This window comes from Bos grunniens, chromosome 4 (genome assembly GCF_055505025.1).
Source record: "Bos grunniens cultivar Pamir isolate PY7600 chromosome 4, Bosgru_T2T1.0, whole genome shotgun sequence".
Lineage (NCBI taxonomy): Eukaryota > Metazoa > Chordata > Mammalia > Artiodactyla > Bovidae > Bos > Bos grunniens.
Genome location: NC_141168.1, coordinates 3,257,301 through 3,282,624, shown reverse-complemented (window position 1 = coordinate 3,282,624; position 25,324 = coordinate 3,257,301). Strand labels below are relative to the sequence as shown.

Sequence of the window (25,324 nt, the reverse complement as noted above, 5' to 3'; positions counted from 1 at the left end):
AGCAAAATAGTGCTCAAAATTCTCCAAGCCAGGCTTCAACAGTGCATGAACTGAGAACTTCCAGATGTTAAAGCTGAAGGCAGAAGAACCAGACATCAAACTGCCAACATCCGCTGGATCATAGAAAAAGCAAGAGAATTCCAGAAAAACATCTACTTCTGCTTTGTAGACTAGGCCAAAACCTCTGACTGTGTGATCACAACAAATTGGAAAATTCTTAAAGAGATGGGAATACCAGACCACCTGACCTGCCTCCTGAGAAACCTACATGCAGGTCAGGAAGCAACAGTTAGAACTGGACATGGAACAACAGACTGGTTCCAAATAGGGAAAGGAGTTCGTCAAGGCTGTATATTGTCACCCTGCTTACTTAACTAATATGCAGAGTACATCATGAGAAACGCTGGGCTGGAAGAAGCACAAGCTGGAATCAAGATTGCCGGGAGAAATATCAATAACCTCAGATATGCAGATGACACCACCCTTAAGGCAGAAAGTGAAGAGGAACTAAAAAGCCTCTTGATGAAAGTGAAAGAGAGTGAAAAAGTTGGCTTAAAGCTCAACATTCAGAAAACAAAGATCATGGCATCCAGTCCCTTCACTTCATGGCAAATAGATGGGGAAAGAGTGGAAACATTGACAGACTACTTTTTTGGGCTCCAAAATCATTGCAGATGGTGACTGGAGCCATGAAATTAAAAGACGCTTGCTCCTTGGAAGAAAAGCTACAAAAAGCCTAGACAGTGTATTAAAAAGCAGAGAAACTACTTGACTGACAAAGGCCCGTATAGTTAAAGCTATGGTTTTTCCAGTAGTCATGTATGTTTGTGAAAGTTGGACTATAAAGAAAGGTGAGGGCCAAAAAACTGTTGCTTTTGAACTGTGGTGTTGGAGAAGACTCTTGGACTGCAAGGCGATCCAACCAGTCCATCCTAAAGGAAATCGGTACTGAATATTCATTGGAAGGACTGATGCTGAAGCTCCAGTACTTTGTCCATCTGACTGAAGAACTGACTCATTGGGAAACACCCTGATGCTGGGAAAGATTGAGGGCAAAAGGAGAAGGGGACAACAGAGGATAAGATGGTTAGATACCATTACTAACTCAGTGGACATGAGTTTGAGCTAGCTTCAGGAGTGGGTGATGGACAGGGAAGCCTGGCGTGCTGTAGACCATGGGGTCGCAAAGAGTCGGACACGACTGAGCGACTGAACTGAACTGAAAAGTCAACCAATACAACCAATCCCCATTTTTGTATCCCTGTCATTTAAATAAAACTCTGGAAATTCAACTTTAACATAAACCAAAGTTATAAAAAAAATCTCAAATATGTTTTTAACATACATCTTTCACTTAAACAGACTCCAAAACATAAACATTATATAATTTGCAAGAGTAACAGGCCTTGGATTCAGTGATGAAACAAATTAAAACTGAAATAAGTTAAACTCAAGAGTTTGAGTACATCTGTCTTAAGAATCACCCTACAGGTAAGAGGAGAATCTCCGGGCACTCTGAAAACTTCGCAGTTGAGCAGAAAAAGCAGATTTAAATACATTTTTAAGTAACAGGATAACTCTTTTCTCTACGCAAGTATTAAAAAATACCCAGTCAAGTGGGGCAGAAATGAAGCCCACCACAGACCCAGCTGAGCAGAGAACAGCACTTGGGACGCTGACCCTGCAGAGAAGCAGGCGGGAGTGGGAGGGGACCAGGAGCCCACACAGAGGACACACGCTGGTCCCGTACCTGGGGGGCAGGGGGGGCTTCAGGGAGGTTATTACCACTTTACAGCCTTGGGGACCATTAGAATGGGCGTCCCTTGTAGCTAGCTCAGTTAGTAACGCAGGAGACCCTGGTTCGGTTCCTGGGTCAGGAAGATCCCCTGGAGAAGGCATATAGGCTACCCACTATGGTATCCTTGCCTGGAGAATCCCATGGACTGCAGCCTGCCAGGCTCTTCTGTTCATGGGGTCGCGAGAGTCGGACACGACTTACTGACTACACCACCACCACCGTTAGAATGTAACCTGTGTGCATGCACTGCTTCCCCTCAGCAGCAGCAGCCCCCGCGAACCCAACAGCCTGCCTGTCTGCCGTGAGCAACAGGGCTCCCGAGGGGCTCCCGAGGGTGGCATCTGAAGGGGCCGGCGCGCCTGGGGCAGGCGGAGAGGCAGGCGAGGGCCCAGCCGGCCTGAGGTGGGCGCCGCCCACAGGGCCCGCACCTGCCCGCCAGCCACCGAGACGCCCGGGAGCGCCCTCCCCGGCCACCAGATGCTGTGTCCAGCTTTCCAATCTGCGTCTGGCTGGAAACCCGCCTGAGTCCACCTGAGCGAGCATGTGGCGTGCCACACTGCAAACTACAGTTTTCAGGGCACGCCAAGTCTGGACGTCGCTCTGTGCTGTCACAGTCCTTATTTAAGTTCCTGACGCTGAACGCCACATTTGACATACACATGCACAGCTCCTAACCGCCAGAAACGTCCAATTTCAGCAGGACTCTGATGGCTGCTGTCTTTCCCCAACTTCCTGATCTAATTTTAAACTAAATCTTCTAACTTTCAAAGATTCCTTTTCTCCACACCTAGCAGTGAAATGTCCCAAAGTTCTGACACTGCTAAAGAGCTCCGCGAAGGTCTCCTCCAAAGGTTTCCGGTCAGTATTACAACCCTGCCCTGGTGAGGACGGATCCCTACCCCACCCACACCGCGGGCGGAGCGAGACTGTCTTCCTTGGAGGTCGCACCTGCAGGACGACTGGCGGGAAGGCAGACGTGTGCCCTGCCACGAACTGCACATTTCCAGGTCCAAGGATACAGATTCCAAGGTACAGGGAACTTGAGATTTAAGTCAAGCTTCACTGCCCTTGAAAGACACTGGCAACGCCATCACCGACGAGCAGGGCCCTTTGCGCTGCTGGCGAGGGGGCACCAGGCACACCTGTCCTGTCTCCACGGCTGAGGAGAAGGAGGCTGGCATCCCTCCCCCCACCTCTCAGGCAGCCCCAAGGAACAGCCCAGGGAGGCGTCTGCCGGCCCGCAGGGCAGGTCCCCCGGAGGCTTCCCCAGCCTCCCCCACCCCGATTTCTGACTTCCTCCCCTTCTCTGCCTCTGGCCCCGCATCCGCACCCCACCCTCCCCGCGGCCCCTGCACAGCTGGGTGCTGACACGGGGCCCACAGGGGTGCCTGCTCTTTCCCAGGCTCCAGCTTCTCCCTGGGTCTCGGCGGCACCACCTGCTGTTCTCTGACCGCCTCCTCGCTCCTCCCGCCACTCGCCACTCACAACCGGGGCCAGCACACAATGTGCAGGTCCTCTGGAGCACACCAGACGCCTCAGCAGACCGTGGCCCGCCAGCTGCGGTGCGCGACCTTGCCCTCCGCCTTCCCCTCCAAGGCCGCCACTCTCCCCAAATCGCCTATCCGAACGCGCCAGCTCTGCCCCTCCGGCTTCCCCTGTGGGCTGTGGGTGCCAGCCCCAGCGCCCAGCCCTCACCGGGGGCCAGACCCCACCGCGCGCACTCTGCCAACACCCCAGGGTAGGGTGCCCCCTCACCCTGGCTCCTAACCAGCTCCAGCACGTGTCCGGAACCTCGCATCCATGTCAGGACACTTGCCCCCCAAGTCCCTGACCCCGTGTCCCCCCCACACTACCCCTAAGCCTGGCCGGGGGCCGCCCCTCCAGCGTCTCAAGGACCAGGTACTATCCACTTGTCACTGCATACCCCAAGACAAGGAGGCAGGGAGGGACACTTCTTACAGACTTTTAACCAACAGGACTCTCAAACTATCCCCCTGCGGCCTCCCCACCACAGAAGCCAAGGCCCCGCCTGCCAGGCCCCTCCAGTCCTCAGGACACGGCCGAGTCAGTCTGCTCGGGGTCTGAGGGTTGCCCCCCACCCAAAACTCGCTTTCAGCTCTGCCAGAGCTGCCTGGGGTTAAGTGCCTGACCTAAGGAGCCTCCTCAGCCGGCGGCTGGTACAAGACCTGGCACCACCGTCCAGACACCCACATCGTGGGGAGCCCTTCTGCTCAGACCTGTCTGCGCCCTGCCTGTCTTCTGCACCTGAGAGGGGCTGGGCTCCTCGTCCTCACTCACCACCTTTTCTCCAGGGACCCCCCCGCCACACACACACACACAGGGACCCCCCACACACACACACACAGAGGGCCCCCTCCACACACACACAGAGGGCCCCCCCACACACACAGGGACCCTCATACACAGGGACCCCCCCCCACACACACACACAGAGGGCCCCCACACACACAGGGACCCCCCTACACACACATAGGGACACACACACACCTCAACTGCCTGCTTTTTGTCCTGAATGGAAAAACAGCTACTGAAGCGTTTAAGGTCCATTCTGTACAGCAGGCTCCCATCACAAAACTGTAAAGTAAAACTGAGGCTTCTTCGATCACTGCGCGAACCATGCCTGCCCTCTATCAACCCACAGCTCGTGCTAAACACCAAGGCACAGCGGGCAGCCTCAGGCTTCCCTCTGGCGCCACCATCGGGGCAGCCTGGCCGCAGGCGTGTGCCGCTCAGCGGGGTCAGGGCCTGTCACTGTTCTCTCGGGAGCCCGCGACACTGAACACACGCGTGTGCAGACACAAAGACTGCAGAACACGCCCTCGGGCAAAGAAACACTGCTTGTATGTTAACTGTTCTGAAGAAGCAGAAAATTATCGGATATTCTAAGAAGACTGAAATCGGACATTTACATTTCTGTCTCTAGAAGAGTGACTTACGTGCGCCACGTTGGAGGGGCGGCTGGACATCTGCTGGATGTCGGCGTTGTTCGTGATGTTCCTCAGCGTCCGCATGGCCGGACTCCAGGCGGCCATCACCTCGGGCCTCTCGGGGCCCTGCAGGCTCTGTCCCGGAGCCAGCAAGCTTCCGCGGACCTCGGGCGGCAGGATGCCCCCGGGGACAGGCGGCACGTTGGCGCACAGGTTAATCAGCCCGGGCTCCTTACCGGGGGGCAGCCGGCGCTTCGCTGCCGCCAGCTGGGGGACCTCTGCCGGGGTCCAGTTTAAGTTCCTCTCTTGCTTCTCGGGCGAGGAGTCTGAGGAATCGTCGAACATCAGCTCCCCTTTGGATTTCTCAGCGCTCGACTTGGGTGAGAACGGCGGCTCTCCGGAGGGGGAGCCCTCCTGAGAGCTGGCCGGGCTGGACTTCCCGTCCGTGCTGCCCTCGTTCGGGGAGTCAGGCTCCTCATTGCCCGCCCCTTCCTCCTCTTCCTCTTCCTCCTCCTCCTCCTCGTAGACGATGAGGCGGGGGTGATAAAGGGCTTCGTCCTTCCTGGTCTTCTCCGAGATGCAATCCAGGACCCAGTCGGGGGTCACGATCTTAATACTGGCTCTCCTCAAAGCACACTCGTATTTCTCCTGTGGGTGAAGCACAGACACACACACAAACAAGCTGCGGGGTTTATCAGATCTCCTAGCATCACGGACGCAAAGCAAGAACTCTAGGAAGACAAGAGTCAACTCCCGTTGTGGCCACTTCACCCACAGGAACCACTCAGACCCCTTCAGACAGCAGACAAGAAGAACCACGTATCAGGGGTCACAGGACGCCGTGGCATGTGCCAACAGCAGTCTGAAAAGACTGTGCTTCAATTCTTGTGTACAAACGCAACTTCTGACAACACACAGCGCCAGGACTCCCGTGAGACGCTCAGGAGTGAAAGGCGTGTCTGCTGTCCAGCGTGCTGTCCAAGAGCCGCTGGGAGCCGTGCTGCAGTGGACGGAGCCCCCAGGACCACAGGCAGTCACAGGGCGTGAGGACACCGCTCCACCAGGCACCGGCGTGCACCAAGCTCGTTCCACTATAAACACAAAGCCGCAATGATTCTGACCCCACGAGGCTTCCGACTGAGCTCTGCACAGAAGTCAAACAGGCGACGGGACTATGACGGAAGCCAGCGCCAAGCCGCGTGGGCCGCGGGCAGGGAGGCCCGGCGGGGTCTGTGGGCAGCGAGCGGGGGCGCCTGGCAGGTGGACGCTCCTAGGGGCAGGGCAAACCGGAAGGCACGCCCGAGGGAAGAGAGACGAAGGAAACGCTACGCGAGAGCAATGTGATAAAGCAGCTTTAAGTGAACCCGTTCGTAAACGTGGCTCGGTGAACCGACAGATTCCGACCCTCCTGTGCTAAAGCCTCGGCTAACAGCCATTCTCCAGAAAACACATATTTGGGGCCATAAACTACACCCACTTCCGGCTGCACGCCAGGGCCAGGGGCGGGCTGGAGGACCCGAGGACCCTCCCCAGCTCCGCCTTCCGCCTTCAGTGGAGTGTAGCATGTACACCCGGAAACCGGCTCCCTCCGCCAAACACTGAGCAACATACCCTGTGTTTTGGCCGTTATTAAATTCCTCCATTCATCTCAATTTAATACATTTTAAAAATTCAAGAATACAGAAAAGTTTCATCATGCCATTTATGTATTTTCTACATAAATTGATCAAAAATGAAAAAAATTAAAAGTGCCATTTAGTTTTGTGTATATAGTCAGCTAGCTCAGTTGGTAAAGAATCCACCTGCAATGCAGGAGACCCCGGTTCGATTCCTGGGTCGGGAAGATCCCCTGGAGAATGCATAGGCTACCCACTCCAGTATGCTTCGGCTTCCCTTGTGGCTCAGCTGGTAAAGAATCCACCTGCAATGCAGGAGACCTGGGTTTGGTCCCTGGGTTGAGAAGATACCCTGGAGAAGGGAAAGGCTACCCAGTCCAGTATTTCTGGCCTGGAGGATTCCATGGACACAACTGAGCAACTTTCACTTTCAGCTGGTCTGACATATCCACTCGATTCATATACTGCCTCCAACTGTAATGTGACCTTTTACAAGTATTCTCTCATAGTTTTTAAACTTATAAACATTTCATTCCCCTTAAACTAGCTACCTAAAATCAAAGGACTTATTTTCAGCTATAAACCAGTTGATAAAAAAAAAAAACCCCTATACTCTTTAATCAAAGCATACTACTTATCTCTTAAATTGTCATGTAAGATACAACTTTTTACTTAAGTAGACTTTAAGATTCGCCCCAAATTTTCAGAGCTTCTCCTTGGATTATGTGCCTTACTAAGCTAAAGCACACTCACCAGCTCACAGCTCACTTTCTCGTCAGAGAATGAGCACTCTGAACGGTACACATCCACAGGCTGCCCTGCTTCCCGGGGTCCAGGGAAAGGGCCCCTCCTGGCAGGTGGGTCTCTCAGCTTCCACACCCCCTTCACCCCAGACCCACACGCCCACCTCCCACTCAGTGAGTCAGTGCACTCGGGGGAGACACATGTGGTGTTGATTCAGACTGAAAGCAATAAAAAATATGGAGGTAACGACAGACATGGGAACATTAACTTGTCAAAAGACCTTCCTACTATGAATACACTATACTTAGTTCTAAATAACTGTCCATGGGAGGAAAAAAGCTTGGCTTCCACATGAGAGCAGTTCTCGCACTTCATGTGGGGGTGCAGAAGCCCCGGGTTCCTCACCCCAGCAGGTCCTGTTTCGCTCGGTCTGGGGTGGGCGGGAGGCCAGCCTGCAGCCCTAACACGTCCTGCGGGGCTGCGCTGCTGACCTGCACCCCACTCGGGAACCTCAATCCCCACGGCCCCACCCGTGCTTAGAGAAGAGCCCTGGGCTCGAGCAGATAAACACCGCTTAAATATTCCAGAGAAGGATAGTACACTGAGAACTGCTCCAAATGCATGTTTATAATTATACTCAGTACGACCCTTTGTAAAAACTGTAAAGAGCACTAACACACATTTTCACAAAATTGAAGTTTTAGTCGATGTGAAAGGAAACCTAAAGATTAAAAAATCTGTCCAATCTTCACCATGAAATAAACCCAAATTTCTTTGTATTTAAAAGTCACATCCGGTTCAAAGTAAAATTCGTCATCTCCCATCCATTGTGGAATAAAGCGGTTTTACAAGTGACATAAACTCACATTATCAACTTTTGCAAACAGAATCCAGTTAATTTAAAAGAAGTTCAAAGAAGACATGCGATGACTGGAAATGCTTAGAAGACATTTAAAAGGAGAACGTACATGGGTCGCTTACCCCCTTTGGCTCGGGAACAACCAGGTGCGTGCACTTCCTGTTGAGGTTCAGCTGGCAGCCGCCCCCGTGGAAGGTGAGCATCGCCCACAGGGCGCTTCGGTCCTCAGGCGACACCTGGCGGGAACCAGAAATCACGCTTCCATCACACTCACCGACTTGCCTGCCCACTTTATGTGACATCACAACCACTGTGCTCATCTACTTTTTTCCTTCTTAAATGTCATTAACCCAAGCATATTAGTGGGAAAAACAGATGAGCTTTCAGCTATGTGCTTGTTACAGTAAACTTTTACTTCTATCTTAAGTTTTATAAACATCACCTTTTTTGCCTTGTCACCAAATAAACTAAAAAATACTTACGTCTACACTCTAGGGGCTGAGTGGAGGATTACTTCATTACATACCGAGATGACAGGGAAACAGAACTAGTACCCCACACTCCATCTTCCAACTCAGTCATTTTTTAACATGTTTCAATACAGTAGTATAAAGATCATATTCAAAGGATTCCTTAAGAATTAATGGATAACAAATAAATGCTTATTATGAAATGAATTAAAAATAAAAGACAAAAATACAGTGGCGTATAAGCTCAGGGGAAAACATAATTACCAAGCACACAGAAAATGAGGCAAGCATAAAAGGCGTAATTCCTATGCTTGCGCACGCAAGTGATGAAGCTGAGACGCAGATGCGATGGCTTATGCTGTGACAGAGGCTTTCACTCCAGAACCAACAGCTCCATTTATTGCCTGCCTACTATGTGCCAGGAACTGTGCCAAGGGCTCCTCGTCCCTGCGACCCAGCAGAGGACGCACGAACTCACAGAAGTCAGTGCTGATCACTGTAAAACCTAGGTCTGCCTAAGCCCAGGTCTGACTCCAAACTGTGCTTCCCACTGCTCTAGACTGCTTCGCTAAGGGCAGGTCCTACTAAAAACAATTTCTAAAAAATAAAACTTTATCATCTGAAAGTCAAAAGAAACATTTAAGGAAAACAAAGGTGTTAATTCTAAGATAATCACTGAAGTCAATTTTAGGTAACTTACTATAAATTGTGAATTATAGTTAAGAATTCTGAACTTTGTCTCAAGCTAATTTTTTTTAAGTTTAACAAAATTTTTTCTTTTTAACTGTCATTATTCAGATTGCCGAAAATCTAACATCCTGTATCTACTCTCTATTTTACAAATATTTCTAGAAATTATTTTGCATTCCATACTACTCTGTGAATACTAACAAGAACACATTAATTTTACAAAGTCACCTTAAAATCATTACTTTGTATGTCTTTAGTCAGTGACACATTTCAGGAAACTTGATCAGAAGGTGTTATTTTTAATAGTGACTTCCACAAAAACATATCCTGCAGCATTTGGTGGTGAGATTTAATTACATGATAAAACATACAACTCTAATAAATCGTTATATAATCTTTATTACAAATGAAATAAAAACCCCAATCTAGACGTGGCTTTATTATTTTTAGTTCACTGACTAGTCCTCCAGCCTACGGCCTGGACCCTGGCTGGGTTTCAACAGAGCACAGCAAGCTGCTGTTGAAAGAACGCTGCATGGGGGAGGCGAGGCCCTGCATGGACGAAGTCCCCAAACTCTAACTTGTATCAACTTGGAAAACTTCCTGGAATCAGAGTCTTCATCAACCTGCGTTCGCATTAAGTGACGTGAACATATCTGCACCAGCTCGTCCAATGAATCTCTACCAGTGTGATGTAGAATGCTCTTTCCACACGAAACTGCTAACAATAGCTACCTAGTGGTGACGGGGTCATGGGGACATTTTAATTTTCATTTTTATACTTTTCTGTATTTTCCAAATTTTCAAAAGCATTTATAACTGGGGAAAAAAATGCTCTTCTTTTTTAAAACAGCAATCTTCCTAAAGTAATCTATCAGCTCAGCTAAAAGAGCCTGGACGTCTCCTTGACCCATCGGGCTCAGATCTGAGCGCTTCCAGAGTGTCTCGGGCACCCCGCCTCCACCCCGACCTGTGCGCGGCTGCCCCCTCGCTGCGCCCCCGCCCAGGCAGCTGGCCCTGACCCTGGGCCACTACCCTCTCAGCTCAGCGCCCCTGGCCCCTGCACTCCCGCAGCAAGCTGCCCCCAAGGGGCACTGAGCCCCCTCCGCCCTGAGTAGAGGGTGCTTCTCGCTGCGCCCCCGTGGGGAAGGGCCTCCCTCTGCACCAGGACGGCCCCCTCTCCAGGCCTCCAGCCGAGACACTCCTGGGGTGCAGCTCCGTGAGCCCCTCTTCGTCCCTCTTGCGCACGAGCTCTCAGCCCGCCGACCAGGGAGGAGCGCCTCGGGTGCGAGGCCTGTCCTGACCTCAGAACCTCGGCTGGGGCCTAGTACAGTGCGAGGCACAGGGTAGGCAGTCAAGAAATTCTTTGTTGATTGAGATACAGATGGAAAGGGCCTCCCAGAGTGCAGTCAGGCCCTGGCAGGCTCTCACACACAGGGACCTGCCCACCACCTACCCAGCACACGACAACCACGGCCGCAGCCTGCGTCAACACCGGCTCGGGAGAAGGCGGGTGATGTCTGTGCTTCCCAACTTCTGCCGGCACAAGCGCCCTTCCCTACCTCTCCCTGGAGCGCTCTGGAAGCCTCCAACAAGAGCTCCAGCATCTCAACACCCTGACGGGAAAAGACAGAAGGTCACTGAGAACCGCCAACAACAGTCCCTCCGTGGCGGCGGAGCCCGCCTGCCCGCCTGCATGTGTGTGTGCCCGTGGTGCAGCCCCGCCTGCCCGCCTGCGCGTGCCCGTGCTGCAGAGGCTGCTCGGGGCAGGTTACCCACGCTGCCCCTACCCCGGTGCCACCCACACCCTGTGTCCCCACCTGACGGGAACCTGTCTCCCGCCTCACAAAGCACCCGCACAGGCGTGGTGGGCGGGTCCTGCAGCTGCATGCTGGACAGACACTTGGTATCCATCTTACAACTGAGCGAGCGAGTGTCAGCAGCCAGAGTTAGTGTCCCCAGCGTGCTTTGAGCTTTCCTCACTCTTGGCTGAGCCATCGACTCTGATGAAGCAGAGCTGCCTTCGCCACGAATGACGGACGGTGAGAGAAAGTGCAGTGAGCGATGGACCCACAAAAACCACTTCCATCACAGTGAAGGTCGCACGAAGGGTCTGGGGTCTGAACAGCACACCTGATCAATCTGCTTCAGGGCCATAAAACCCTTGTCAGCCATCTCGCTAAATCCGCTGTTTTGTCCACCAGGGCCCCAGCCACCCCCCGCGGTGAAGTGCACACCTGGAAAGCCCCCCGGCCGGCTGGGCCACCTCCCTGACACCCGCCCGTCAACCCCAGCTGCCTCTCAGGTTCTTCCCGGGGTCCCCGCTCTCCCCCACGCTGACCTCACCTGTAGCTTTCTCAACCCAGAGCTGGAGGTGCACGCAGGCCAAGCCCGCATGCAGCCACAGCCAGCCCCCTGCCCGCAGCACTGAGCCGGGCAGAGGGACTCAAGCTGACATTCCGCGTGCCCCCACTGGCCCCAGCGATGAAACCTCGTGGGGCCTGACCCCCTGGCTCCTAGAGCTGCCCCGCCCGCCCCCGCTAGCATCTCTGCTCACTCTGAAGCCTCCTGTCTCCCCACTCAAGGGTGTCTTCCTGAGCCTGCGCCTCCCTCCACCCTCCTCTGCAAGGATGCACTTCTCAGCCTCCACGCATGTCCCAGGTCCCTGCGCTTGGACAGTACTGGGTTTCAGGCTGACTTCATCTCTTCCCCTCTGAAGCCCAGGCCCAGCTATGCTCCTAACTTGGGAAAGGAAATCACGCGGCCGTGCCCTTCTGTGGAACACCCACCGGAGGCCCACTGTGAGCGTCGGTCGGCTCCTCTTCCTCTGCGCCCCCGCCTTTCCTTACGCAGACCCTCCAACTCCGTCCACCCACTCCTCAGGTCTACGCTGTCTTCAGGGACACGGTGCTAACCTGGGTTCCAGCGCCCGTCTCACCCCATCCCTACCCCGCCTACTGTTCCTGCTCAGGGCTCTCAGATCAGTTTCACCTACAGGAATGCAAGTGATTTTTAACTTGTTTGCTCTCTCCCTGTATTTTCCAAATGTCCTTATGTAAACATCTGCACTCAAGACTAAATAAATACGTAAGGCACTAAGGAGGGAAGCCGGCACCTCGTGGAGCTCCCTCCCGCACCCAGGTTTCCGCCCCGTCTCCTCTCCACCCCAGCAGGCAGCCCCGCTGAGGCCTCTGAGGCCGGCGCCCTCACAGTGCTCGGAGTCCCCACCTCCCCTCTCCTCTCCCCTCCAGCTCCACCCGCTCCACCCGCTGTGCCGTGGCCTCGCAGGCCTCGCAGACCTCTCCACGTCCACCAGGGCCGTCCGGACCCTGCCATCCACACGGCCCCGCCTTCTCTAAGCTCACAGGTGACCCCTGCGGCCCAGCCACGCGCACCGACCCTCACACACCAAGTGTACTGACTATGTATAACCCGCTGCATATGCCAAAACCTTTGTCAAACGTAACTGCATCTCTATTTCTCCAAGACTAGAAGGCTCTCCGGTGTCAAACTCAGATCCTTGATTTAAAACCCTGTAATCGCCTCATATTCGCAGTGCTCATATTCTAATCAATGAATAATCTTATTTATTTTTCCAAGTCAGGTCTGCTAAAGACCATGTCACTATGACCTTGACCCTTGAAAACAGCCACAGGACTCCCTGCCTCAGCTTCTTCCTCTCTTGTCTGGACAGTGGGCTCTGAATCATGAATCCAGAGATCCAATCAGTACAAATATAATTAAATGCAAATTTTACATTTTAGCCACAGTATATTGTTTACGCATGAGGAGTAATAGTAATAAAATGTTTTCATTTTAAAAACTTTCCTGATGCTTATTATAAATTTGGAACATACAGAGAAGTATAAAGAAAACAATAAAAATTGCATGCAACCACAGTACCCATTATAAAAAGGTTTCCATTTTAGCCAATTTTAAAAATCATCATCATATAAATTTACATTTATTACAAAGATGTGAAAAACACTGAAAAACACAAATACCAACAAAATTTCTATTCTTAAGGAAAAAAGCCAACTTTTCAAGGATCTCTATTAAATCGAAATAGCAAAAACAAAAAAGAGAGGATTTTATAATTTTAAAGAACTTCCAGAATTTACAAAAAACACAAAATCACTCGACATACTGTCTGGGCAGAGAAGGGGTCGTGGGGACACCACCTGTACAAAAAGCTGAGTCTGTCTGATAATCCAGGGTATTAAACTGATGTTACCCGGTTCCAGCCTTCTGTCACAAAGCTGTAAGAAGGCAGGATTCTAATCAAAGTCCTTTTAGTCTCACCTAACATCCTGGACACCCTGTTCTCGAAGGTCTCCTCAGAGATGGGGAGACCCGAAGTGTCATGATAAGAGCCTCAGACGGAATGAGGTCCTCACGCTACAGAAACAGATCGGGCTAACCAAGCCTCCTCCTGCCCAGTGGCTACGCCTGACCCCGAGGAAGCTCGAACACCACCAGCCTGACTTTTCATAAAAGCTGTTTACAGACTGAGGGTTTCCGGCTAGGGACTGAGAGGACAGACCGGGACGGAACGACACTGAACACGCACCGCTCCAAAATCCATCAATGCCAATGTCTTGGTCCCCCTTCAGATGTTTCTTTTTTCCCGGATATTTCTTACATATTTTATTTCGTTGATGTAATACTGTACATAACTATGTTATATCCTGCTTTGTCCCCCATTTAAAAAATTACCCATATGTCTGCATACGTTTATAAAACAAAATTCAAAACTGGCTAGATAGCTAGATTATTATGTATTAATAATGGACCAGAATAGTTTCTTGAACATTTCCAAATCATGGATGATCTGCTTATTTCCAATTTTACCCTCTCATAAATAATGCTGCCTTTATGCATCAATCTGCCGTTATCTCTATCAATTTGGGATAAACGTCTAAACACATGAGACCTGCAAGGAAAACAACAGAGTCTCCTCCGGCTCTGACATGGCCCGACTTTTCTAGAAAACTGCTCACCGATGTGCACTCCTGTGGGGGTGGGGAAGCCTGGCCACAGCTCGGCCAGCACTGAACACACTGCCGCACATTTGCGATGCAGACAGTCTTACCTCAGTGCTGTTAACGGGCACACAAAGTGCATCGAATGTTCTGCTGTACTTACTGAAATTCCTCTTCATAGAAACATTTCACTGGTCTGCATGAGCCTCTTACGACAAAAAACTCTGCTTTTATTTCTGAATGGAGTCTCCTTGTCACCTTTTAATTTCACTTTTAACATGTTTTCATACTCAAGTTTTAAATCTCTGTAATTCTTTAGATTAGAAAGACCATTTTCACCCATTAAAGCTTTGAATCTTAAGATTGGGTATGAATGCTTAAATAATTGTTGTAAGCTCATACTGAATATGGAGTTTAGTTAAGCAACACTGGTTTACAAATACAACATATGTCCAATCATATAAAAATTCAGAACTGTTACGTAAATAACACAAGAGGAACTGTGCCACACTTACCTGAGAGAGGCAGGCTGTGATTCCAAAAAAAATCTGACACGACTCTGGAGAAAAACCATTTACTCTGTTGCACACATATTAAGAGTCCAATGAAATGATGAGACCAGTGCAATCTCTACTCCACTAAGAGACAGCTCCGACCCGCCCGTCGGACACCACCCACCTTCTGCTTCCCACTCAATCCCTTTAGCAAAGAGGCAGACTTAAGCTGGCCAAAGAAGAGCACAGGGCAGGCGGGAAAAGCACCCAACTACACACAGACACACACAGACACACACACACACACAGATATACACACACAGAGACACACACACAGACACACACACAGACACACACACACACACACACACACACACACACACACACACACAGATATACACACACAGAGACACACACACACAAAGACACACACAGACACACACACAGACACACACACACACACACACACACACAGCCACATGTGGCCCGGCGTTATCCCAAAAGAACACTGGAAGCCTTGAGCTTATTTCAGCACGATTACTCCTGTTACCTAGAAGAATCTTTCATAAAAGAACCCAAGTTCTAGTTTTAGCACCATCATACTCTGTGAACTTGGGCAAGACAACTCTGAGCTTCAGCTTTCCCTTCACTAAAACAAGGATTAGAATATGTATGTAATTCCCAAGGTCCGTCCCAATTCTGAAGCTCTGGCTCTTAAAACTCCATCACCTGGGACTTCCCTGGTGGTTAGTGGCTGAGACTCGCATTCTCAATGCAGGGGGCCCCGGGTTCGATCCCTGGTCAGGGAACTAGATCCCACGTGCCACAACTAAAGATCCTGTGTGCTGGAACAAAGACCCAGCACAGCCAAATAAATAAATAAATATTAAAAAAAACACAAAACCCTCCATCAACATATTCTTTGAGCGCTCACAGCATGCAGCCCCGGGCACAGGCCTCTGTCAGCAGACATGACCTCCAGGGCCTGAACTTCGCAGTCTGTTCAAAGCTAACATGACTTTTTAAGGAATCTGGAGTGTCTGGACCTCGAATGAGTTACAGCGTTACTTCTGCGTGCTGAGCCAGCACGCAACGCAGGGGCAGCTTCCTGGGCGCAGAAATGCAGTCCTGGCGACCCTCTGCCTGCTGTGCGTGTGCGTGTGGGAGGCAGTGTGTGTGTGTGTTCCAGTCACACTAGGGAAACTCGCAGTGCAGGGCAAACCCCAGGGCAGGAACGCGGGCCTGGTGGCCCTGTCTGCAGAACTAGGCCCCAAGCAGACACTTCACATTAAGGGTGGAATTAACGTAGAAATGGATTAATGTATTTCCATCCAACGTAATAAAAATAACAACACTGCATGATATAAAACTAAAACTGTCCTGATGTTCTCTTTGCCCATCTATTCTTCAAATAGTTCGTGACTGGGTTCATAGAGACTGAGAATTTTAGAAATAGTCCATCTAACCAGACCACAGAAGCCATCTGTTCCAAAGACAACAGAACTGAGGTCCAGACTGCCTGGGTCCTAAAGCCAATTTGTGGAACGAGAACTTGTGCCTCGGGCCCAGGCTACAGCTGCCTCCACACAGCTGGCCCCCCGCCCCCAGGGGGAACGACAAGGATCAGAACAGACGCCTGGATACGGAAGGGACAGAGCAGGACACACACGACCTCCCGACTCACACGTCAGCGCAGAAAGTGAGGCTTGCTTGAGTCTTGGACCCAGAGTCACCCCTTCCCTCCCTCCTTCCCCAAAAAGGATACGGGAGAAGAGCTCCACACTGAACGGACAAGATCACCCAAGAAGGCTGAAAAAGAAAACAAAGTGCAAATCAAAACACAGTTCCGGTTCACGTTCAAAACGCCACCATGCGCCCAGTGCTGCTCCTGGAGATGAAAGGCTTTGTTATCACCAGTGGTACAGCATCCAGACTACAGTCCCAGCTTTCAAGCATCAGGGTCAAATATTAGCTATTAGTCCCCAAGGGGAAAAGCCCACCCGTGGAATGAAACGTTACCGGCTCTTTAAAAGCTTATATATACAGAAGCATCTATCCCAGGTTTCCACACTTGCTCAGTCGCTCCAGGTGTGTCCGACTCTCTGGGCTGCTGCCTAAGCCTCTCGTCCAGCTAGAAGCTGTCTTCACAACTGGAGGCTTACCCTACCCACGTGCCAGGCACACATGGCCCCTCCAAGTCTCCTCTAGAGTCCGGAGTCCTGGCTGGTCTAAAGGTGGGAGTTTTGGGGTTTTTCTTCAGGAGGCCAAGGAGATACAGTGTTTGTAAATCACATGAGGCCTTTCTGTCTGCTGATCTTTCTGTGAACCGCAAAACACATTACTTACTACCTTTTTGGGTAAATTATATTTTTGAATAATCATCTTACTTTGACATTTAATTTTGAAAATCGCATTAACCATTATCCTGGTAGGTCTGCTTCACAGAATTACTGTGAAAAACACACAGCAGCCGGCTGACTCCAGAAACCTCAGCTGCTTGTGTGACACTCACGTCTAACATACCACAGACACCTTGAGAGAACCTCAAAGATCCGAGTGCCCTCTCCTTCTATGCCAGGCAACATTAGCAATTCCTCAGCATAAGTCTACATATGTGTGACATCTGTGAAGTGAGTCACTTCACACTGATTTCACCACTTCACCACAACCAGTTGTGGTTCTGTGGCTGAGCCACCAAGCAGGAAGGAGTGTGTAACGTCGCCCGTGACTCTGGCCCTAGGGAGACTCCAGTGACAGGGGAGGGAGCCGGCCCCCCAGGAACCCCCAACAGGCTCCGCCTCCCGCTCCATTTGGCATCTCAGCTGCGACCCCAAAGCCCTCAGCGGCCACCACGTGTGGAGCGCCAGGTGGCTTTCCTGAGACCAGTTCCCCAGCCGCCCTGGGTCCACGGCAGGAGGATACGGCAGAAGACCAGGTCAACACCCTGACACGTGACTCAGATGGGCAGGCCAGAGGAGCTGGCACCGGGGACAGGCACCTTACCACTCTGCCCACAGCAGTCACCCCGAAAGCTGCCCCTGGCGGCTGCAGGAGGGGAAAGAACAGGTGCACTGAGAGACTGCTGGGCTGGCTGCTTCAAAGTCATCATAAACAGACTCACCTCGACCCCCTCATCCAGGTAAGTCTAGATAAGACACTGCAGCTGAGGAGAACACTCTGGTACCAAAGCAGAAGTGGAGAGCTAGAAAAGCACAGTAACAGGGAGCTGTTTATCCCCAAAGCAAGCAACAATACACAAAATAAAGCCACTGCAAGTCAGCAGAATTAACGCTTTCAATGAGGCCTCCAAGGCCACTGGGGAAAGCATTTCCACAAAACAAAAGGTTTAAAAACTCTTGGTGCCAAGCTTCCCTGGTGGCTCAGTGGTGAAGCATCTGCCTGCCAACACGGGAAACATGGTTTCGATCCCTGGTCCAGGACAATCCCACATGTTGCAAAGCAACTAAGCCTCTGCACCACGATGACTGAGGCTCCGCTCTAGAGCCCAGGAGCCACGGCTACTGAGCAGAGCCACGACTGCTGAGCCCAGAGCCACGACTACTGAGGCTCCACTCTAGAGCCCAGAGCCATGACTACTGAACCTCTGCTCCAGAGCCACGACCACCGAGCCTCCGCTCCAGAGCCGAGAGCCACGACTACTGAGCCCAGAGCCATACCACTGAGCCTCTGCTCCAGAGCCAAGAGCCACACCTACCGAGCCTCCGCTCCAGAGCCAAGAGCCACGACCACCGAGCCTCCACTTTAAAGCCCAAGAGCCACGGCTACTGAGCCTCCGTTCTAGAGCCCAGGACCCATGGCTACTGAGCAGAGCCACGACTACTGAGCCCAGAGCCACGGCTACTGAGCCTCCGTTCTAGAGTCCAGGAGCCACGGCTACTGAGCCTCCGCTCTAAAGCCCAAGAGCCACGGCTACTGAGCCTCCGCTCTCGAGCCTAGGAGCCACGGCTACTGAGCCCAGAGCCACGACTACTGAACCCAGAACCACGGCTACTAAGTCTCTGTTCTAGAGCCCAGAGCCACGACTACTGAACCTCTGCTCCAGAGCCCAGAGCTACGACTACTGAACCTCCGCTCCAGAGCCCAGAGCCACCACTACTGAGCCTCTGCTCTAGAGTTCAGAGCCACGACTACTGAATCTCTGCTCTAGACCCCAGAGCCATGACTACTGAGCCCAGAGCCATGACTACTGAACCTCCACTCCAGAGCCCAGAACCATGACTACTGAGCCTCCGCTCCAGAGCCACGACCACCGAGCCTCCACTCTAGAGCCCAGGAGCCACGACTACTGAGCCCAGAGCCATGACCACTGAGCCTCCGCTCCAGAGCCCAGAGCCACAACCACCAAGCCTCCGCTCCAGAGCCCAGAGCCACAACCACCAAGCCTCCGCTCCAGAGCCCAGAGCCACGACCACTGAGCCTCCGCTCCAGAGCCACGACTACTAAGCCTCTGCTCTAGAGCCCAGAGCCATGACCACCGAGCCTCCGCTCTATAGAGCCCAGAGTCACAACCACCGAACCCCCCGCTCTAGAGTCCAGGGCCATGACTACTGAGCCTCTGCTCTAGAGCCCAAAGCCACGACCACCAAGCCTCCGCTCTAGAGCCCAGAGCCACAACCACCGAGCCTCCACTCTTAGAGCCCAGGGCCACGACTACTGAGCCTCTGCTCTAGAGCCCTGGGCACCAGGCCCCATGTTCAGCTGAGCGCAGCCAGCAGCCTGGCGGCACACCAAGCGGGTCAGACGAGGACTGAGTCTACCGCGCTGTCCTGGAGTGAACGCAGACTGCTGCACTGCTCTGGAAGACTCCTCCACCCCGTCCCCACACTGCAGCCCTGGATAGCGCAGTGAACCACGAGGTAAAGGCAGGCTGGCGCACTGAGAGGGAGAGTGAGCAGCGTGCCCGGCAGCAGAGGGGATGAGACGCAGGGCCATGGTCAGCCGACTGGGACACGATGGCCGCGCTGCGACTGCGTGATGGCTACTTCTGGGCAGCCGCGTGGTGGACACCCTTCCTGGGAAAGCGACCTCTGGGAGGGATGTGCTGATGGGCTCAGGACTTCAGCAGCGCCCAGTCACCAGCCCGCACTCGCCTCAGAGCTGGTGCTGGTAGGCGGGACAGAGGACCAGGTCCCCCAGGATCCACCCCCCCCCCACCCCCCAGGGTCTCTACACTGAAATGCGGACTTACTGCCATCTGCCTCCCTTTTTTTGTTTACACTCCCGTTTGGGCCATTTGTATATAAATAGTAATATGTATACTTATAATACGTATTATCTTACATAACAATTTCATTTCAGGGTAATAAAGAGGGTACTACAAAATATTTGCTACAAAAGGGGCTTGATGGGGTCGTCAGACTTGAGAAGCACTGCTGTAACTGGGCTGGGGACAAGGACCCTGGCACCCCAAATTTGTTACGAAGGGGCTGCCCTTTGAAGGCTCATGAAGAGTCCACACAGTCTACCCGGAGCCACCGTTGACAACGGGCTGCAGGCTACCATGGGGGAGATGTGGTTCGGTCCGCACAGCCACGGAAGGATGGAAGCAGAGCAGGGCTCCAGGGTGCCTGGTGCCAGAGGCAGGTCCACTATTCCAAGGCGGCACAGGGGAAGCGGGCAAGACACCTGTGACATCAGTCTTCACGAAGGACCAGGTGGAGTGAGCCCGCTGGCCAGGCAGAAAGACAAGGCCAGCCAGAACAACCGCTGTGCTTCAACACCGCAAAGCAACCGTGCGTGGTTCTGACGCGCAGCAGCTGCGGGAGGGCCTGGTGGGCAAGGACCCTCCTGTGAGACAGACCTGCCTGCAGGCCCGCTCTCCCAAGGCGGGCTTCTGCACCTGCGAGGCAGCGTTCAGGGCCTGCGTGCTGCTGAGGCAGACGGCCGCAGCGCAAGCCAGCCTGCAGGCTGCCCGCCACAGCACTCGGCCCCAACTGCCAGGCTCTCGGTATTAAGCTACAGTAACCTCCATAGTGATTTTAAAATAACACATGCAATAACGTGAAAAAGAGAAAAACGAAAAAAACTGGAATAAAATCATTTCAAAACAAATGCCTAATATGAAACTGAAGGATCAAAATTACAAACCTAAATTTCAAAAACCCGCATTTAACAGCAGTTGGTTTGACCCTCAGCAGCAACAGAGCAACAGGACGCAGATCAACAAGCTCCAAGCTTTTGGCCACCGGCACACGCTCCGCTTTCTAGAGCGAATGGCCCACAGCTCTCAAGCTGGGCAGTGGAAGCGAGAGCTACAGGGAACAACCAGATGCTACTGGGGGACCATGAGACCAGCGGCCACCGTGACCCTTGTCGGAAAACAGCGAACAGCAGACCTGCCTGCCTGGACACCAGGGCCCCTGGCCGCTGTGGGTGCGAGGGAGCCCTGCTCCAGGTGTGTCTTGGGGAGTCAATCCAGCTTCCGAGCAGAATTCACCAGCGTCATCTGCGTCAAGACAGCACGTCCACCGCCTTCGACATGCTTTCTTGACTTGGAGAACCTCCAGCCCATGGCAAACGGGCTCACGGTAGCAGGTGCACAAGCTGTAACGAGGAGGACCGGGCCTTCTGCCGGCTGGTCTCGGAGGCATCAAAGTGCTGCAAGCGCTCCCCACCCAGACTGGAGCCTGAGCCAACAGCCTGAGAAGAGCCGCACAGAAACTTCAGCGCACCACTTTCAAGACACACGACCAAGGGTGTAAAACGCGGCCGATTTACCACCCACCTTGACGACAGGCAAGTCAAAGACCTCGCGGGCCTCTCCCACCTCCGGATTGTCCCCATCTTCCGAGATGATGTGAGAAGCGAGCGCGTTGTACGACACTTCCTTCGCTTTCCCGGCTTTCAGAAGCTGAATAACCTACAAAAAGCACACAAGTTACAATGGAACACGCCGCATTTCAATGCATACCAGTGATCATGAACCGTGAAAATTCTAATAAACATCCACCACGTTCTCCACAGAGGATTAATACCTGCCACAGAGTCATTTGCAAGGAAACCTACGGGGACGACAAAACGCATCAAATCTTGACTCACTGACAGGGAGGCACAGAGCTCCTGCGACCGACGTACTGGACAGTGTCCCTCTTGAAGACAGAAGGACTGACAAACAAGGTGAAGGGCGAGCACTGGACACACAGCATCTCAACAGAAAGGCACGGGGACAGGCAGTTCTGATAAATGGAGAAATTCCGCAAGAGGCGCTACAGGAGCCGCATCTCGAGGAACTTAAAGGCGTCGGCCACGCAGAAACACAGTCAGTGTGCGGAGAGGGCGGCATGCGACACGCTGGGCAGGACACAGACCAGACCCTCGACGGTGTGGCACAGATGCCGGGCCTTTGTATTTTACCCCAAGATAAAATACAGAGTGTCTTCTGAAAGAGAGGCCGAGGGGCAGGCGGTCAGCAGGGAAGACCACGATCAGACACAACAGGAAGACCGCCGCCAGTGGAAGGACAGGTCTACACTGCGGGAGTGAAGGCAGGACAGGCGTTAAGAAGCACCTGCGATAACTCAGGTGAAAGAGGCAGGTTACCGAACTGGACGGGAAGATGATGCAAGGGAATTAGCAAGACTTGGTGACTGAGGGGGCGTGTGCAAGAAACTGCGACACCACAGCACAGCTCCCAAGCACCACTACGAGCTCACGGGGGAAAGAAAGTTTTAGTTTAGGGCACGGCTTCCTCTGGTGCCACTGTACGATTTAGGAGGACACGCAGCGCATCGAGGAGGGCACCAGGGTCCCACCTGAGTAAAGCCATCTGTGTAGACAGAGATGGGGGCAAAGCTCTGAGCCAACAAGATCCCAGAGCACACGGGGGCGGAAACGGAGGCCGGGTAGGCACAGAGGCTGGAGGGCACGTGGAGGCCCCTGGCCAGGTCTGAGCAGCACACCGCAAGCTGCGGGTGGTGAGAGCGCCCTGTGTGGTCGTGAGCTAGAAGTTCATCTGACACAAGTGAGCTCCTGGAGTCCACAGTTTAAGATTCAGAGAATCAACCATCTTTCAGAAAACAGTTTCAGACCTCAGTGGCTGCAGGACATTTTTAAGCCCTTAGACTTGATTCACAGTTGAGTAAGCACGGCTCCAGTTCAGCTTCCTCCAGGTTTTAAGTAATATTTGCTTCAGTTCTGTTCAAAGTCTTAAAATGAACCAGAGGATAGGCAGCAGAGGGGAGAGGGACAGCAGGCAGTGAGGAAAGAGCACCCAGGCTGGAAGGGAGAAGCCTCCACCCTGCTACGGGCACTTACTTTCACCTCTCTGAGTTCACCACCTGTTTATCCAAGTCAAAGCCTCTACTTCAGAGTTAGAGGAGAGAAAGGATCCACCTTGGGGGCTGCCGAGCATTTAGTTACTAGGACACCAACTCACAAGCCTCTAAGAAGGCCAAGACCCATCAGCCTGCCGCAGATCTTCTGCCTCCAGTTTATCTATTTATCTATTAAGTCCCCGTCTCTATTCGGGAGGCCCAGGCCTCAGTTCTCCACGCTCAGCACTCAGCCAAGGCGACACCCAGGCGATGTAACTGCACAGACACAACTTTAGGGAAGAGAACACCTAGAGACCCAACTACAGTTCATTCCTGCAGTGGAAGCATAAAATTCTGACATTCAAACAGATGCAATACTTCAGGAGAGGACAAGAGAGGACCGGGCTGCAGACCTGCGAGCTGGGGGGCGGGGGGGGTGCTGCCACCCGGGGGCGGCTACCTGTCCTCTGAGCACCCCGGGACCCGCGCCCCTACTGGCTTCACCCTGTCGAAGGTCCCACCCCGGACCCACCCGTCAGCCCGGGCTGCCGCGGGAGGGTGTCCCAGTCCGGACTCCGCCCACGAAGGAGCGGAGAGAGGGGGTGGGGTGGGGGCAAGCCGGCGAGGCGCCGCGCGACCGCAGGCAGGCGGGTCGCCCCACGGAGAAGGAACGGGGATACCCGGCGCTGGCCTCTCCGCGAAGACCCCCTCCACGTGCCCACTTTCCTCCAAGTCTGGGCACGCGCCCCCCACCCAGCGCCCGCCGCGGGACCCCGCAGACGCGCCCCACGTCCCCTCCTGGGGTCCCCCCCAGCCCCGGGTGCCCTCCCGCGGGGGCTGCAGACCCCGGTGCCCGCTCCGTCCCCTCCAGCCTTGCTCTCCGCACAGCCGGACTCGCGGGCTCCCCGGGACCCGGACGCGCGCGGGGGGGGCGAGGGGAGGCGGCGGGGTGGAGGCGGGGTACCTGCGGGTCGAGGTCGCCCACCGCGTAGTACTTGACCTCCTTGAACATCTCCTCGGGAACGCGGGGCACCTGGCCCGACATGGTCGCGGCGGCCCCGAGGCTCCGCAGAGGCGGCTCCCGCCCGGCCCCGCGGGGCCCGCTCCCCAACGGCGCGGCCGGCGCACGGCTCCGGCTCCCGCACTACAAGTCGGACCCTCGGCGCCCCCGCCCTCGGCGCCGCTGGAGCGCGGGAGCCGCGCGCGTCCCGTGGGCCGCACCATCCCGCCGGCCGTCGAGGGGGAGCCGAGGGCCGGGGGCCGCTCGGCCGGCGCCGCCCGGAGCCCTCCGCCGCGGCCCCGGGATCGGGGATTGCTCAGCGCAGCGGGACGCCAACCGCGGAGCGTAGGATGCAGGGCGGCCGCCGCCCCTGGGGGAGCTCGGAGGTCGCAGGGAGACGCGCCCCCCCCGGCGGGCTGCAGTGGGCCGGCCCCGGGGAGGACGGCAGCGCGGCGGGCCCTCCCGTCGGCCCGCGCGGCCGCACGCGCTGCGCATGCGCGCGCCGGGGGCGGGGCCCGGGCGAGCGCGGCCGGCAGCCGCTCAGCGGGGACTTGAGGTGACGGTCTGGAGCGGAGTGGAGGTGGGGGAGGAGGAGGCCCGGGCTGGAGGGCGGAGACCGAGCGCCGCGGGCTGCTGGAGGCGCGCCGGTTCCGCGGGCGGGCACTGGGCTTCTCCCCATCGTCCGAGCCGGCTCCTGCCCGGGGACCCTGTGAGGTCGGAACCAGCCCCGCTCTCCTCACTCCGGGCGCCGCTGACGACACCTGGCGCGACGCGCGCCCGCGCTGTGACGTAATCGGGCGGCGCCCTGAGAGCCGCGCTCCGGCGTACCTGCGCAGGGTGGGAGCGGAGTGGGGTGGCCGGCGGGACCCCCGCGTCCCCCGGGGCTTACGCCGCGGCCGGGGCCTGGGGGTGGAAAGGCACGTGAGGGAGGCCCGCTGCTGCTCCCTGCTAAGCGGAAAGCCGTTCGGTTCAGTCGCTCAGTCGTGTCCGACTCTGCGACCCCATGGACCGCAGCACGCCAGGCCTCCCTGTCCATCACCAACTCCCCAAGTTTACTCAAACTCATATCCATCGAGTGGGTGATGCCTTCCAGCCATCTCGTTCTCTATCGTGAAGTAAATGTTAATGGAATTGGTCGGGGGAAAAAAAAAACTTTTCAGAATGACTGTGGCAGCCTCATTTCTGAGGCTATCACTTTTTAGTCTGCGATCATACACAAGTTCTGAAAGTGAGTTGTGGTTAGTTCATTGACCAGGACGCAGTACCCAGGACACTGGCTCTGTTTAATCAGCAGACACGCCTTTGATTGTCTGTGCACTCGTTATGTGTGTAATAAGTGGTTTTTGTATGGGCAGAAAGTAAGCACATTGTGTATTAGTGGCTCAGTCATGTCCGACTCTTTGCCACCCCATGGACTGTAGCCCGCCAGGCTCCCCTGTCCATGGAATTC

The 25,324-nt window shown here is 54.0% G+C and overlaps 1 protein-coding gene across 8 annotated transcripts in view; it reads right to left on the bottom strand.

Moving 5' to 3' along the window:
* Positions 1-24,050, bottom strand: part of PAXIP1 (PAX interacting protein 1) — a 40,724-nt gene extending 16,674 nt beyond the window's left edge. For 6 of the 8 annotated variants that reach the window (XR_015161859.1, XR_015161860.1, XM_086394725.1 and 3 more), the window contains exons 1-6: positions 23,839-24,050; positions 21,347-21,481; positions 16,367-16,410; positions 14,623-14,686; positions 8,088-8,201; positions 4,756-5,394 (exon numbers count right to left, since the gene is read on the bottom strand). Coding sequence is in view for 6 of the 8 variants with exons in the window: in XM_086394725.1 (XP_086250851.1) it covers positions 4,756-5,394; positions 8,088-8,201; positions 14,623-14,686; positions 16,367-16,410; positions 21,347-21,481; positions 23,839-23,919 (1,077 nt within the window). In the remaining 2 variants the exon portion in view is untranslated. Of the gene's footprint in view, positions 1-4,755; positions 5,395-8,074; positions 8,202-10,581; positions 10,742-14,622; positions 14,687-16,366; positions 16,411-21,346; positions 21,482-23,838 lie in introns of those variants that run through there. The other 2 variants (XM_086394724.1, XM_086394721.1) reach the window with 2 other exon arrangements.
* Between the last annotated feature and the right edge of the window lie 1,274 nt (positions 24,051-25,324).